The sequence below is a fragment of the Bos indicus genome, chromosome 10, assembly GCF_029378745.1.
Source record: "Bos indicus isolate NIAB-ARS_2022 breed Sahiwal x Tharparkar chromosome 10, NIAB-ARS_B.indTharparkar_mat_pri_1.0, whole genome shotgun sequence".
NCBI classification, from domain to species: domain Eukaryota; kingdom Metazoa; phylum Chordata; class Mammalia; order Artiodactyla; family Bovidae; genus Bos; species Bos indicus.
In genome coordinates, this window is record NC_091769.1 from 57998994 (window position 1) to 58015848 (window position 16855).

General features: G+C 40.5%; 1 protein-coding gene across 1 annotated transcript in view; it reads left to right on the plus strand.

Moving 5' to 3' along the window:
* Positions 1–10967, plus strand: part of MYO5C (myosin VC) — a 118577-nt gene extending 107610 nt beyond the window's left edge. Inside the window, exons 39-41 of the mRNA XM_019967848.2 lie at positions 7656–7830; positions 8326–8406; positions 9602–10967. Coding sequence (XP_019823407.2) covers positions 7656–7830; positions 8326–8406; positions 9602–9754 — 409 coding nt within the window. The 3' untranslated portion in view covers positions 9755–10967. The remainder of the gene's footprint in view (positions 1–7655; positions 7831–8325; positions 8407–9601) is intronic.
* Positions 10968–16855: the final 5888 nt, after the last annotated feature.

The window sequence follows — 16855 nt, forward strand, 5'->3', positions numbered from 1 at the left end:
GGGCTCCAGGTGCAGGGGCTTCAGTAATTGTGGCTCGTGGTTTCAGTAGTTGCAGCTTCCAGGCTCTAGAGCACAGGCTCGACAGTTGTGGTGCATGGGCTTAGATGTTCCACGGCAAGTGGGATGTTCTCGGATCAGAGATTGAACCTGTGTCTCCTGAATTGGCAGGTGGATTCTTTACCACTGAGCCTTCAAGGAAGGCCGCCCAGGGTTCTTTGATAAGAACCTAGGTAGGGCCTGTGGAGACAGTTCTGTTAGGAACCAGAATGATGTGGCCCAAGTACAGACATTGCTTGTTGTCCTGAGGGAATCTGGGGAGAATACAAAAGGCATTGACTTGGGTCTTAGAGGACGAGAAGGATTTCAGCCCAAGAACTAGAGAATTGAGCACAGGCCTCAGTGAAGGAATGCTTAGGGCAGGGTATGAATAGCCCTCCTTGAAAGGAGAACCAGAGTGATATGTGGATCTAGAAAGATGAGTTACGGAGACAGAGCGGAGTGCCAGCATGAGAAATGCATGCTTTAGTCCCTCGGGAATGGCAGCAACCTCAGAGATTTTTCTTTTTCAGAAGGCTTTAAACTATGGATTTTTTTTTTTTTTTTAGTAGTTGTGGGATTATTCGGGTTATAGATTTCATCTTAGGTGAGTCTGGTAGTTTTTGGTTTTCAAGGAATTAGCCCGCTTCATCACAGTTGAGGTAAAGTGTATATCACTGTTCAGAATATTCCTTTATTATTCTTTTAATTTCTGCAGAATTTGTAGCAACAGCCCCCATCCACTTCTCTGTGGGTAATTTGTCTTCTCTTCTCCTTGGTCAGTCTTGCTACAGGTATATCAATTTTATGATCTTTTCAAAGAACCAAGTTTTGATTTCATTGATTTTTGTCTTATTTTTTAAATTTAATGGACTTCTGTTCCTGTCTTTCTTCATTCCTTCTGCCTACTTTGCATTTAGTTTTCTTTTCTTCTAGGTTCCTAAAGTAGAAGCCTGGATTATTAGCTCTGAGACTTTCTTTTCTAACATAAGCATTTAATGCTATACATTTCTCTCCCAGCACTACTTTAACTCTATCCCCCAACACACAGTTTTGACGTATGTTGTTCAGTTCATTTTTGTTCAATTCAAAATATTTTTTAATTTCCCTCAAGTCTTACTCTTTGACTCTTGGATGGTATAGAAGTGTGTGTTGTTTAATTTCCAAGTGTTTAGAGACTCTCTTGTTACCTTTCTGTTATTGATTTTAGTTTAATTTTGTTGTGCTTAAAGAATATACTTTGTCAGTCGGACTGTTAGAAACAGAAGGTAGAATGGTGGTTGCCTGAAGCTGATGAGAGAGAGAGAGAAAGGGAGTTGTTGTTCCGTGGATGTACAGTTTCAGTTTTACAAAATGTTCTGGGAGCTTAGTTTCACAACATGGTGCATATAGTGAAGGCTACTATGCTATCCTATACACTTACAATGGTTAACATGGTAATATTTTCTACCACAATTTTTAAAAAGATCCCTAGATGCACACAGGTTAACATACACTGTAGGTTATGATGCTAGAGTTCCCAACCATCCCACTTTGTCTTAGACTTTCCCAGATTTATTTTTAAAACACAAACTTATAAATACTTTTACATTGAAAAAAACAAACTTTATATTTGTTATTGTTGGTCAGTCATTAAGTCATGGCTCTTTGCAACCCCATGAACTGCAGCACACCAGGCTTCCCTGTCCTTCACCATCTCCCAGAGCTTGCTCAAACTCATGACCATTGAGTTGGTGATGCCATCCAACCATCTCATCCTCTGTCATCCCCTTCTCCTCCTGCCTTCAATCTTTCCCAGCATCAGGGTCTTTTCTAATGAGTTGGCTCTTTGCATCAGGCGGCCAAGTATTGGAACTTCAGCTTCAGCATCAGTCCTTCCAATGAATATTCAAGGTTGTTTTCCTTCAAGATTGACTGGTTTGATCTCCTTGCAGTCCAAGGGACTCTCAAAAGTCTTCTCCATCACCACAGTTCAAAAGCATCAATTCTTTGGTGTTCAGCTTTCTTTATGGTCCAACTCTCACATCCGTACATGACTACTGGAAAAGCCATAGCTTTGATTAGACGGACCTTTGTCAGCAAAGTAATGTCTCTGCTTTTTAATATGCTGTCTAGGTTGGTCATAGGTTTTCTTCCAAAGAGCAAGCATCTTTTAATTTCATGGCTGCAGTCACCATCTGCAGTGATTTTGGAGCCCAAGAAAATAAAGTCTGTCACTGTTTCCACTGTTTCCCCATCTATTTGCCATGAAGTGATGAGAAAATTTATATGATTTCAGTTATTTTTAAATTTGTTAATACTTGCTTTTATGACCCAGAATACAGTCTACTTTTGTGAATATTCCAAATGCAGTTGAAAAGAATGTACATTCTTCTGTTGTTGGGTAGAATATTCTATAAATGTCAGTCAGACCCAATTTGTCGATGGTATTTTTTGGGGCTTCCCTGGTGACTCAGACAGTAATAATCTGCCTGCCATGCAGGAGACCTGGGTTCGATCCCTGGGTCAGGAAGATCCCCTGGAGAAGGGAATGGCAATCCACTCCAGTATTCTTGCCTGGAGAATTCCATGGACAGAGGAGTGACTAAGACTTTGACTTTCACTTTCATTTTTCAGTTCTTCTGTATCCTTGCTGATTTTCTGTCTACTAATTCAATTGACTACTGAGAGGTGTATTGAAGTCTTCAACTGTAATTATGAATGTATCTATTCTTTCAATCTGTCAGTTTTTGCATTATGTATTCTGAAGCTGTGTTTTTCTTACACTCTGAGTAAGGTGCATACACATTAAACATTGTTATGTCATCTTGGTGAACTGACCCTCCTATCATTATGTGGGGGTCTCTCTTTATCCCATCCTGTTAATTTTCTCTGCTTTGACGTCTACTTTATGGACTTCCCTGGTGGCTCAGACGGTAAAGTGTCTGTCTACAACGCAGGAGACCCAGCTTCGATCCCTGGGTTGGGAAGATCCCCTGGAGAAGGAAATGGCAATCCACTCCAGTACTATTGCCTGGAAAATCCCATGGAAAGAGGAGCCTGGTAGGCTACAGTCCATAGGGTCACAAAGAGTCGGACATGACTGAGCTAAATGAGTCAGTCATATCTTGTCTGAAAGTCTACTTTTTAATTGGATCAGTGTTTTCATAGTATACCTTTTCCCATCCTTTTATTGTAAACTTATTTGTGTAATATTTGAAGTGTAGGCAGCATATATTTGGGTCCTTTTTTTTTTTAATCCAGTCTGACAATCTCTGTTTCTTGTTATATTTAAACCATTTTAATTTAATGTACTTATTGATATATGACATATTTAGATATAAGCCTACATTTTTGTTATTTTCTATTTGTTCCTTCTGGTTTTTATTTCTTTGATTTCCTGTTTCTGTCTTATTTGGGGTTCTTTGAATATTTTTGGCATCGTTTTTAAATTTCCCTATTGTATTTTCTCTATATCTCTCTGTATCTTTTTTAATGGTTGTTCTAGAAATTATAGTATCATACTTACCTTTTTCAATCTATTTGGAATCAATATCTTTTATTTTTAAATTGGATTTTTAAAAAGCTGTTTATTTGGATTTTTTAGTCACACTGCATGGCATGCATGGTATTGGTTCCCCAACAAGGGATTGAACCCATGCCCCCTTCACTGAAAGTTTGGAGCCCCAACCATTTATCACATTAAGTCTACTTGGGCTTTACTTAACTCACTATGTGCTACACTCCCAGCAAATGTCCCCATCTGGGGCCAGGTGGTGGGAGGACAGAGCTAGAGGCATTCACCCCCATCCCCTTGAGCTGCAGTTCCTCCAGCTGAAGAAGTTCCCCTCTCTGATTTAGTTTGCTGCTGGAGCCTGCTGCCACCACCATAGGACTGTTTGGGGCTTGCGCATAACAGAGTGAAGAAAAAGAAAGAAAAGGAGAAATAAGAAAAACAGAATTTCTACCCTCTCTCAGAGTATTAGGACACCCCCTTTTCAGCACCTCAAACCAGAACTGGAGGGTTCCTCCTAGAGCTCTTAGTTATCAGCAATGCCCACTGCTGAATTTCAGGCTGCTTTGAGTTCAAACCAGTGACTAGCCAAGGGGAAGATACTGGTAAACTCAGTATTAATTGGGAGATACTTCAGATTCTGGTCTTCTTCCCCACACCACCTGCTACTGTTTACTTTTCAAAGTCCTCAAATAGTTGTTCCAGGCATTCCATCCAGGTTTTATAACTGCATTCCGTGGGAGACACAAAATGGAGTGCTTATTCCATCTTACCAAGAACTAGAGCTCCCAATACAGATTTTTGAGTAGGAGGATTAAGATGCTCAAAATTCAGATTTAGAAAAACTGTGGCAGAGTTGAATAGGATGGATTAGAAGGGATGAGATGGGAGGCCCATTAGGAATCTACTGTAATAAGAACTTAAACTAGTGGGACAAAATTGAGAATGACAGTGTCGGGGTGGGGGTGGGGTGCTTATCAGAGCAAGAGAAGTCATTTCACATTTATTACCTCCTTATGGAATACATTAACTCAGCATTATTGTCCCAGTGATATAACCCATGGGGAGTTGCTAATCTGGAAGGTCAGAGCTAGAGCTGACCTTAAAGATCACCTAGTTCACTCAATTTCTTAAACAGCTTCATTGATATATAATCTCCATGCCATACAGTTCACTTGTTTAAAGTGTAGAGTCAATGAAGTTTGGTATATTTACAGAATTATGTAACCATCACCATAATGTAATTTTAGAAAAGCTTCATCACTCCAAAAAGAAACCTTAAACCCAGTTATCAGCCACTCTTATCCCCTACCCACATCCCACTGAGTCCCCTCCTCCTCACCTCAGTTCAGTTCAGTTCAGTCGCTCAGTCATGTCCGACTCTTTGTGACCCCATGGACACCAGGCCTCCCTGTCCATCACCAACTCCCAGAGTTTACTCAAATTCATGTCCATTGAGTTGGTGATGCCATCCAACCATCTCATCCTCTGTCGTCCCCTTCTCCTCCTGCCTTCAATCTTTCCCAGCATCAGGGTCTTTTCCAATGAGTCAGTTCTTTGCATCAGGTGGCCTTAATATGGGAACTTCAGCATCATTCCTTCCAATGAACACCCAGGACTGATCTCCTTTAGGATGGACTGGTTGGATCTCCTTGCAGTCCAAGGGACTCTCAAGAGTCTTCTCCAAAATCACAGTTCAAAAGCATCAATTCTTCAGTGCTCAGCTTTCTTTATGGTCCAACTCTCACATCAGTACCTGACTATTGGAGAAACCATAGCTTTGACTATACAGACCTTTGCTGACAAAGTAATGTCTCTGCTTTTTAATATGGTGTCTAGGTTGGTCATAGCTTCTCTTCCAAGGAACAAGTGTCTTAATTTCATGGCAGCCATCACCATCTGCAGTGATTTTGGAGCCCAAGAGAATAAAGTCTGTCACTGTTTCCATTGTTTCCCCATCTATTTGCCATGAAGTGATGGGACCGGATGCCTTGATCTTATTTTTTGAATGTTGAGTTTTAAGCCAGCTTTTTTTTTTTTTAAGCCAGCTTTTTCACTGTAGTCTTTCACTTTCATCAAGAGACTCTTTAGTTCCTCTTCGCTTTCTGCCATAAGGTTGCATATCTAAGGTTATTGATGTTTCTCCCAGCAATCTTGATTCCAGCTTGTGCTTCATGCAGCCCAGCATTTCACATGATGTACTTTGCATATAAGTTAAATAAGCAGGGTGATGATATACAACCTTGATGTACTCCTTTCCCAATTTTGAACCAGGCCATTGTTCCATATCTGGTTCTGTTGCTTCTTGACCTTTATACAGATTTCTCAGGAGCCAGGTAAGGTGATCTGGTATTCCCATGTCTTTCCATACATCAACATGCATCCGCCACGTTTACACCCGTGGCGGATGCATGTTGATGTATGGCAAAACCAATACAATATTGTAAAGTAAAAAAATAATAATAATAATTAAAAAATTAAAAAAAATTTTTCCACAGTTTGTTGTGATCCACACAGTCAAAGGCTTTAGTGTAGTCAATGAAGCAGCAGTAGATGTTTTTCTGGAATTCTCTTGCTTTTTCTTTGATCCAATGACAACATCAAATATATTTTCTTCCTCTACAGATTTGCTTATAATAAATGAAACCATAAAATACATTGTCTTTTGTGAGTAGCTTCATTCACTTAGTGTAATGTTTTCATATTTCACCCATGTAGTAGCATGTGTCAGTATCTCACTCATTTTTATTGTTGAATAACATCTTATTGTATAGATAGACCACAATTTATTTATCTGCCCACCAATTGGTAAGCATTAGGGTTGTTTTCATTTTTTGACTATAATGATTAATGCTCCTGTGAACATTTGTGTATGATTTTTTTGTGTGGACCTTTCAATTCGGAGTTGCTGGGTCAGATGGTAGTTCTATGTCTAACATTTTGAGGAAATGCTTGTTTTCCTTAGCAGCTGTACTATTTACATTCTCCCTAGCAATGTGTGAGTGTTCTCAACACCCTGATTTACCAAGAGAGGTAGAGTAACTTTCCAGGCTCACAAAACAGATTGGTGAGATTAAAACCCATGCCTCTTAACTTATAAACCTATGATAGTAAGTGACAGAAACTAGAATAGAAACCCCAGTGAACTTAGAAAACCTTCTACCAGTTGAAAATTTTCTGATACTTTAGGAAAAGAGTTCAAACAGTTTTTATACCAGTGTAAATCCCCTCTTGGAAGGAAAGTTATGACCAACATAGACAGCATATTAAAAAGCAGAGACATTACTTTGCCAACAAAGGTCCATCTAGTCAAGGCTATGGTTTTTCCTGTGGTCATGTATGGATGTGAGACTTGGACTGTGAAGAAGGCTGAGTGCCGAAGAATTGATGCTTTTGAACTGTGGTGTTGGAGAAGACTCTTGAGAGTCCCTTGGACTGCAAGGAGGTCCAACCAGTCCATCCTAAAGGAGATCAGTCCTGGGTGTTCATTGGAAGGACTGATGTTGAAGCTGAAACTCCAATACTTTGGCCACCTCATGCAAAGAGTTGACTCATTGGAAAAGACCCTGATGCTGGGAGGGATTGGGGGCAGGAGAAGGGGACAACAGAGGATGAGATGGTTGGATGGCATCACTGACTCAATGGACATGAGTTCGAGTGAACTCCGGGAGTTGGTGATGGAAGGGAGGCCTGGCGTGCTATGATTCATGGGGTCGCTAAGAGTCGGACACGACTGAGCGACTGAACTGAACTGAATTGAAGTCCCCCCTTCAAATATCACTATGAGGTTTTCCTTTAAGATATTTTCAAATCTATTATTAAAGGTACATTAATAGATTGTTTTATAAATTATTGTAGTCACTGTTCTTTGCTCAGATTTTCTCCAAAGTTTATTGCTATTATGACCACTCACCCTAGACCATCCTGATCCTTAGAATCATGGATGAGAGCTGATCACCTGGCCCAACCCCCTCTTGTTACAAATGAAGAAACTGCTGGACGTGGTCCTGAGGATCTTAGTGAACACTGGTACCATGCTGGGACATGCTTAGGGACTCTACACCTTCCCCTAAAGTGTTCTAAATGGATCACCCACTATTCTCTGCTCCTCTGGCTTTTACTCCAGGTGCAACATCAGTTACTTAGAAGAATGGCTTAAAGATAAGAATTTACAGAACAACTTGGCCAAGGAAACTTTGGAGCCTCTCTCACAGGCAGCATGGTTGCTTCAGGTGAAGAAGACCACCGACAGTGATGCCAAGGAGATCTACGAACGCTGTACCTCCCTGTCTGCTGTGCAGGTAATCAGGTTTGTTCAGTGTCTCCCTGATCTTCACCAGTGATCATGTGACTGGCATCCCCTTTCCTGGCTTAGCTGGCATGGGGTGCATCTGCATCTCTGTGTGCTCTTTGGCCTACCCACTTATCTAACAAGCATTTATTAAATAGTAACTCTAGACCTTGAAAACCTAAAAGTTCGTATGGCACATTCCCTGCCCACAAAACCACAGATGTGTGTGTGTGTGGGGAGAGGATGTAGGACTGGAGAAGGAGGCTGGAAATGGGGAATTGTCTCACAGTCATCTAATTATATGATGTCCTTGCTCCCATCTATGCTCTTCTCAGTTTGTTTTCTCTCTTCTTGGGGAAAAAAATAACACATGGTTCCTAGAGCCAGATTACAGTATTAAAGAACCACTTGTGGTTCCCAACTGTTCCCAGACCACTGGAACAATCATTTCATGGACAGAGTTATCCTTTTCGTGGCCTTATACTATCTTATGCATTGTTTGCAGATCATAAAGATTCTTAATTCATACACACCTATAGATGACTTTGAAAAAAGAGTGACTCCATCCTTCGTTCGCAAAGTGCAGGTGAGATGCTTAAGATGTGCCTTTTAATTTTTAGTATGAGACAGTGATATTTAATTACCACTATAGAAGTTCAGAATTAAAGTACATGTAACAAATATACAAAGGAAATGCCCACAGGAAAAGTGGCAGAAATCTTCCCTGTCAAATTCCCCCTGTTTTCAGAAGCCATTTTAGCCCTGGTGGCAAGGGACTGAAAACACCAAAACCATGACTCTCAGTCTACAGTCCTTCAGCATGTCTTGTTTCTCATCAGTCTTTGAGCATAGACAAGGGAACAGAGGCTGAATAGAAACAGAGAACCTACGTACTCATTTTTTCTTATTTTAATCCCTAAAGTTTCTTTCCCAATGCCTTAGGGCAGCAGTTCTCAAAAGTTGCATTCAAGAGTCTTTGGTGAGGTGGGGAGGAGTGGATCCTTGAGATAATTTCAGAGAGTCTGCAAAGTCTTCCTTTTTCCAAATATATACCTGTGTGAGGCAGACTTTTCTTCACACACTTCAACCAGAATAGCAAATCACTACAGGTGAATGCAGAAGCAGATACAAGATTCCACCTGTCACATTAAGTCAGTCATTAAAAATTTACAAAATTATAAAAAATAATACTACTTCCCAGTAGTTTTTTTTAAAATTTTCTTTCAAATTTGAGTTATTTTTCAATAAAAATATGTTAACATGTCTTGGGCTTTTCTTGTTATAAGTAGTTTAAATTATTGTTTTATTACTAATATGATAAATATCCATAGCTCTAACCACATGCACGAAAGCTGTTTAGGGTCCTCAGTAATTTAAGATTTTAAAGGGGTCCTGAGACCAAAAAGTTTGCAAACCACTGAACTAAAAATAATTATGAATGCAATAAAAATTTAATACTGAGCTCCACTCATGAGCTGAGAATTATGCCATGAGAATAGGTAAGAATAGAAACTAGATCGATTTACAGTCAGCCCATCCTGGGGGAAATTAACTTCTGAAGTGAAAAAGAGCAAGTAGGTCTTCATGAGAGCTGGCCTGGAAGACCCAAACAGACCATTTCACCTTGTGCTGTGCTGTCGAAAAGCCCCTTTGTGTGTTATCTCACAAGATTTTGAAAGGAGTTTTTCACTGTTGTGTTTTCCTTGCTCTTGACTTCCAGACAGCAACACAGCAGAGCGCGCTGGTTTCCTTATTCATCTTCCCCCTGGTTCTCATTTCAGGCTCTCCTCAACAGCCGAGAGGATTCATCACACCTGATGTTGGACACCAAACACCTCTTTCAAGTCACATTTCCTTTTACTCCCTCTCCACATGCCCTGGAAATGATCCAGATCCCCAGCAGTTTTAAGCTTGGCTTTCTCAATAGGTTATAGCAGGAGAAAAGGGCATAAGTGCACTTTTCTTTCAAAAGCTCAGTGAAGCTCAAATAAGAGGGAGGTGGCTTACACCTGATTGGAACTGGAGATGCTTTGGAATGTGATTTAATGAAGAAAATAAGAATTCTCCCAAATGGGCCACATCTCCTCTTGCTCATGGTGATGGTGCTGCCGCCGTCATCTTGTAAGAATTCACACACACCAGTTGAGATTGGAAAGCCCACATCTACCTTTGGAATCTCAGCCAAATTTTACTAGAATTCCTTCAATACTCATATTTTCTGCCTGGTGCCTCTATCTTATGACAAGGGTCCACCCAGTGGGAGTGAGACTCTCGGGACACAGCTTATCCTGTTTTCTAAGGTTCATGTGAAGCCCAGATATTTATGAAGCCACAAATGGGTTCCAGGATTGTCTTTCAAATAATCCCATTTGACCATGACCCATCAGAAATTCTCTCACCCACACGCTTGCTTGATGAGAGTGGGGGTGCTTCACCAACTCTTTTTACTGAAGATGCTTCTGCATTAAAAAATATTTATTTCAGGCCCCTCTAATTTTTAAGAGAATATTCAATCTGAAATAAATCATGAAGTATTTTTATGTAAATATTCATTTAAAACTAACATATCATTCAAGTCTAACTCCCACATCATTTATCATCTCCTCCAAAAGAACACGTCATTAAATTTTCTCTGCCAACATATTTGCCATAACTTGTCATTGTTTAATATCTTTCATACAATGACTTAAAAAACTAGTTTGAAAAGGCAACCTAAATGATTTTTTCTGTCTTATCAGCATTCAAATATGTTTTAAGATTTCCTCATAAAAATAACTGAAAAATTATGTCAGTTCCTTCTTTTGAGAAATCTCCCAAGTTTTCTGGGAACTGACTATTCCTTGTTCCTCCAGGTTTCCTTATTTCTTCTTTTCAGAGCAGAAAATGTGACTTGATAAGCACTCCTGGCCTGTGGACTCAGTGTTCTTCCATACCTCCCCAGAGTCACAGGCCATGGCTGACTCTAATATGGGCATATACCTTAGGAGTAGAGATAATCCATGATGATGAATTAACGTCACCCTTCCAATATGTAATAATGTCTTTTCATATCATAAATGATTTAATTTAGTTCACTCGGATATATTGTATATGAAGACATGAGGAGTAGAACTTTGTAATATTTTAATCAATAAAATTACCACGTGATCTGGGTCAAATTCTTTTATTTGCCAGGAGATTACATTTTTCCTAAGTGCACAAGGTTTATGCTTTGCTTTAAGGGTCATACTTAAAGATGCTGGAAATGTTACAGATTCATAACACCTCATAAAACATATATAAAATTTTTTAGCAAGGAAGTAAATATGCCCTCTTTGGCTATATCTCCATGTAGCTCCCAGACTGTGCCAGCATTAGGGGCTACTTGGCAGAGAGTTGGCTGGGTTTTGATTCACATGGATTGCCTTCTTCCTGCCCCTTCCAGGTCTCCCCGACACCACAAAGAGCCCATCACTCTTCCTTTTTGGCTCCCATAACTCAAGCTTCCTGTCTGTTTTATAGCACCCATCATGGGCTATAGGACAGTAACATTGGCTGTTCCCTCTGGTACCCTGTGAGCTCCTGGAGAAAAGGTCATCTCAATGCTAGCAAGTGGAACTTCAGGAGCAGAGTCCTACTGGAGGCAGCAGGGTTTGTAGGGGGTCAGTCTTGGGAAGGAGTAGATCTTGCTTGAAGACAAGGGGACCTGCAGAGCCTGAAGAGCATACACATGGAGAAAGGGGCAGGGAAGCACTCACCGCACTGTCTGGATCCATTCTACAAAGACGAAGGTGGAAAGAGTGGCCAAAACCATGAGGTACTGATGGGGTGAGGACTGTGAAAAGGCAGGAGCTGCTGCTAACCTTCAATAACAGGTAAATGTCGGGGCCACTCAGTGAAGCAGGGTGTGAATTCATAGGGGTCAAACCTGCCAAACTCTGCTTCCTGCAGAGAGCAGAGAACTGCACTCTAAAAACTGGTCCACGGGGTTTCTGAGGGAACCTGGCGGTATGGAGGCCTAGGGGGTGAGTGAGTGATGCAACCTGCAGTGAGTGCCCCAGCTGTGAACACAGAGCGGAGGTGGGAAGGAAGAGAGCCGCTGAGCTGTGAAGTCCAGATAAGGAGATTACTTAGACGGATGCAGTTGCCTTAGCACCTTGAAGCTGCAGCTCTAACTTCTCCACATTCTGCTGATCGGTTCCAAGTGTTGACTCTCTGGAAGGTATGTATGTGTTAACATTAGAGTACTCAGACTTCCTTAAATGCTCAGAAAAGTGTTCAGGTGTGTGCATACCAAGTTGTTGACAGGGGTCTTTCTGGGCAGTGAGAGTATAGGTAAAGGAAGTTATGGTAGTTAATCTGTATGTTCTAATTTTTCCACATTTCACATGCATTTCTTCTGAGATAGATAGGTGCTTTGTTTTAAGAATATATTTAGTATTGACATCAGGGGCAAATTAAGCATCTTTACAATTTAATAAGTTTTAAAAACTGACCCACATAACACTTCACATGTCAACGTAAATCTTGAAGTGCAGCATATAGAATAGAAAGAGGCTTCTAACACTAAACATTACATAGTTTTAATGCCTGTGAGACTCACCCATTCATTGTCATGTGTATCAGCAGTTTATTCATTTTTATTAGATGATAATTTATGTATCTATCTAAATTGACGAATATTTGGGTTTTTCCAGCTTGGGGCTATTATAAATTAAACTATTATGACATTCATGGTTTTTTTGAGGATGTAAGTCTTCATTTCTGTTGAGTATATATCAAGGAGTAAAATGATATGTTTGCATAGCTTTAGTGGCTCCTATCAATTAGTTTTCTGGTGTGGTTGTACCAGTTTATTCTCTCACCAGCTGAAGGGGTCCACTTCTCTACATTCTCACCCACACTTCACGCCATCAGTCTTTACTCTTAGGTGTTCTGGTGGGTAAGTAGTGGATTCACAGTGTCTTTTAACTTGCATTTCATTGACACCTAATGATGTTGAGCACCTCTTTATCTGTTTATTGACTGTATGAATATCTGCATTTGTTAAGTGTCCAAGTTTTTGCCCACTTAAAAATAATCTGTACTGAGATACAACTGCACACAACATAAAACTCACTGTTTTATAGCATACATTTCAGTGGTTTTTAGTAAATTCACAAGCAAATTACATTATCTAATTCTAGAGAATTTCCATCACTCCTAAAAATAAACCCCATACTCGTTAAGCAGTCACTCCAACCCCCTACCTCCCACCTGTTGCCAACCTCTAATCTTTCTGTCTCTGTGCATTTGCCTATCCTGGATGTATTGTATAAATGCAATCACAATCTGTGGCCTTTTGCATCTTACTTACTTCACTTAGCGTAAAGTTTTCAAGGTTCATCCATGTTGTAGCACATCAGACTTCATCCTTTTTTTAATTGCCAAATAAGAGTCTACTGGATGAACAGACCACATTTTCTTTATTCATTCCTCAGTTGCTGGACATGTTAGTTGTTTCCACTTCTTTGGCTTAAATGCTGCTACAGATATTCATGTGTAGATTTTTATGTGCACATATGTATTTGATGGTCTTGGAATATGCCCAGGAGTAAATCTGCTTGGTCATTTGGTAGCAACCATGTTTAACTTCTTGAGTAACTGCCAAGCTGTTTTCTACAGAGGCAGCAACATTTTACATTCCCACTGGCAAAGTATGAGGGTAATTTTGCCCATTTTTAATTGGGTCAATGAAGCACAATTTTAAAAGTGAAAACTGGGGGTACCCTATATATCCTACAGTAGGATGTTGGCTTATTAAATTGTGATACTCCATCACTCCATAGTATAAAATAATACTAAAGCTATTACCAAAAAACAGATAGCTCTGTAAGCAGTAACAGAATAAGTTAGGTAAAAAAGCAAGTGGCTAACAATTCCATTTATGTAACTAACAAACTTTTATCTATGGCATCAGAAAACTCTGGAAGAATAGCCTCCAAACTCAGGGAACTGAGTGTAGGGCAGGTAATGGGGATTTTCACTTTTGACTTTCTATCCTTGGCACTGACTTTTTAAAAAAATAATCATGGGGTAGTAGGTGATTTGGTAATTTTTTTTTTTTTTGGAAATGTATATTTAAGTGAAACATTTCAAAGAAATTTTGTGCTTGGCTTAGGGTTAGGTAACTCCTACTGCAGAGCAATCTCATGTCAGAATTTGTTAAAATGGGGTATTTTTATTTTTTTCTTGTCAAAGTGCCCACTGAAGCTTTTGCTCTAGCTGTGAAAAGTTCCCTCATCATAAAAATGATTATTTTCAATAAGTACAATAGACTGTACTAAAATTAAATTTAGCCCATGTTATAAAAACTAAATGGAAAATACCAGGATGTAAAGAGTGCACACGAACAGTATGACTTCTGGTCCTAAAAGTCTATTCCTGCATAGCTAAAATGTGAAGTGGAGTCTCTGGGCAATGGGTTATGGGTGACTGTTTTCTTCCTTATACCTTTCTGATTTTTCCAAATTTTCCACAATGAGCATGTATAACGTTTATAGTTTTAAAATGCTATAATCTTCCAAATTTACTTTGTTGCTTGCTCATGTTCAACCAACCGGATCTAAAATGCTAGCTATACAATATAATTTACGGTGGATATGACTCAAGACTTGTGGTCTCCATTTAAAAATTGGTGTTTTCCAAGAATATGCAATGACATGTGAAGATGAAAACGCTATTATGCAAAAAACCAAAGTTCAAAATTGCATATGGCATGTAATTCCAATTTTTTTAATGTGTATTCATAGATGCCTATGGAGATATTAGAATAAAACATAAAATGCTAACAGAGGTCAGTTACTTGTTAGGACAAGGCATGTAGATGACAGATTTTCCTTTTTCGTGTCCTTCTATTTCCAATTATATATAATGAACATGTACATCTTTTATAATGTGAAAAAAATATAAAATTCAGTATGGGAAAAGTCTTTATCCAGATTTGGAATATTGGAAATTTTTAAAAATTTTTATTGGAGTATAGCTAATTTATAATTTTGTGTTTCAAGTGTACACCAAAGTGAATCAGTTATACAAATACATATATCCACTCTTTTTTTAGATTCTTTCCCCTATAGATCATTACAGAGTACAGAGTTCCCTGTGCTATATAGTAGGTACTTATTCATTACCTATTTTATATACAGTAGTATGTATATGTCAATCCCAATCTCCCAATGTATCTTCCCCCCCATCCCCCAGTAACCATGTTTGTTTTCTACATCCGTGACTCTGCTTTTGTTTTATAAATAAGTTTGTTTGTTCCTTTAAAAAAAATATTCCACATATAAGTGATATCATATGATATTTGTCTTTCTGTGTGGCAATTTTTCTACTTCTCTCTTGGTGGGAGTCGATCTCCCATAATTCCTAGTCGTCCTTCTATTCCTTCTGCATTTAGTTCCTGGGGTTCCTCTCACCTTCCACTCCTGCAGCTACTACTCTGTCCAGAGCATATTTCCTCTTCTCCAGTACTTGATAACAGTCTCTTAACCTAATTGATTTTCCTGCTGTACACTCTCTCTCTGACCTACTTGCAGAAGTGCAAATGCTGGAATAATCCACTTGAATGACGTCACTCCCTGCTGAAAACCCATGGCTCACCTTCCTAATGCTATTACTCGGAGTCCTGAGCACGACCTTGTGACTGGCCACCTTGGCAGGTTTGGGCAGTGGCAGGGGGTGGGGGAGGCGGGGGCAGCATTACCAGGCCTCCACCCCAGGCCAGTCCCTGGTGGGCAGGCCCTTTCCCATTCTTTAACTCTCTTTTTGTGACAAAGCAGAACAGCGTGATGGTGCTGGCTCTGTGGTAAGGGTCGTGGACTTCCTCTGCATACAGATTCAGGCTCCATCACTGACCTTTCCGTTGTTAAACCCTCAGTATCTCCCTTGTGGTAACACAGATGTCCTGCTTCCCTCCCTGGGTGGCTGTGAGAGGTCAGGGCCTCTCACAGGCCCTCTCATGAGTTCCCCAGTCTCTCCCCAGCCCCATGGTTACCCCTGCGTGGTAGACATCCCCCCCAGGGGTGTCCCCACTGCCACCTGCCCCACAAATACATCCTTCTCAATTTGGACTCTGTTCAAACATTCAGGCTAGTGCTCCCAAAGCTCTTTATACTCAGGGGATTTCTTCTTTGAACCTTGACATGGCCCACCCTTTGGAACATGTATTAAATTGGCGTGGCTACGATGACTGTCCCCTCCCACCTTCACCCCCTGGTCCTCATTCTCCAACAGTGGTGCCCCGACCCCTCAGCCTTCCAACAGAAACCTAAGAGACATCCTAGACATCTCCCTCCCCTCTTCCCCAAACATCACCAAGTCCAGTTCCCTCTCCTTTGGAAGCATGGTCCAAGTCCATCCCACAGCATTGCCATAGTACAGGATTCATCTCGTCTAAACTGTGGCCATAGACTCCCCTCTGCTTTTTCCTCACCTCCAGCCTCATCCCCACTCCCCTCCTTTCTCCCGCTGCCACAGCTTCTGCTGTTGTAGCCACTCACAGGGCAGCATAACATCCATGGAGCACTCACTGTATTCCAGCCTTGAGCTAAATACTTCATGTGCTATCTCTCATAATTCCCCTGACACCGCAGATGCTAAGATCCCCATTTGACAGATGAGCAAAGATGCAGAGAGGTGAAGTCACTTGCCCAAGTAGTGGGGCCAGGATTGGGTCAGTCAGCACCCCACCCTTTAGCACAAATGCTTGTTTCCTCAAGGTTGCCTTCCCTTCGGTGACCTGGGCCTGTCTATTGACTTTGGTGGACAGGCAGTGACCCCTGGATCTGTGACTGGCAAATGTTTCATAAATGAGGTGTGTTCCTTACAGGGAACCAATACCACATTTACTTGGTTGGGGTCAGGCTCCAGGTTTTCTGGCTCAATCTTTACTCCAAAAGTTCATCTGGAGGGGAGAAATTTTTTTAAGTTTTAAATTACAGAATCCACTACAAGGGGCTTCCCTGGTGATTCAGTGGTAAAGAATCCACCTGTCAATGCAGGAGACGTGGGTT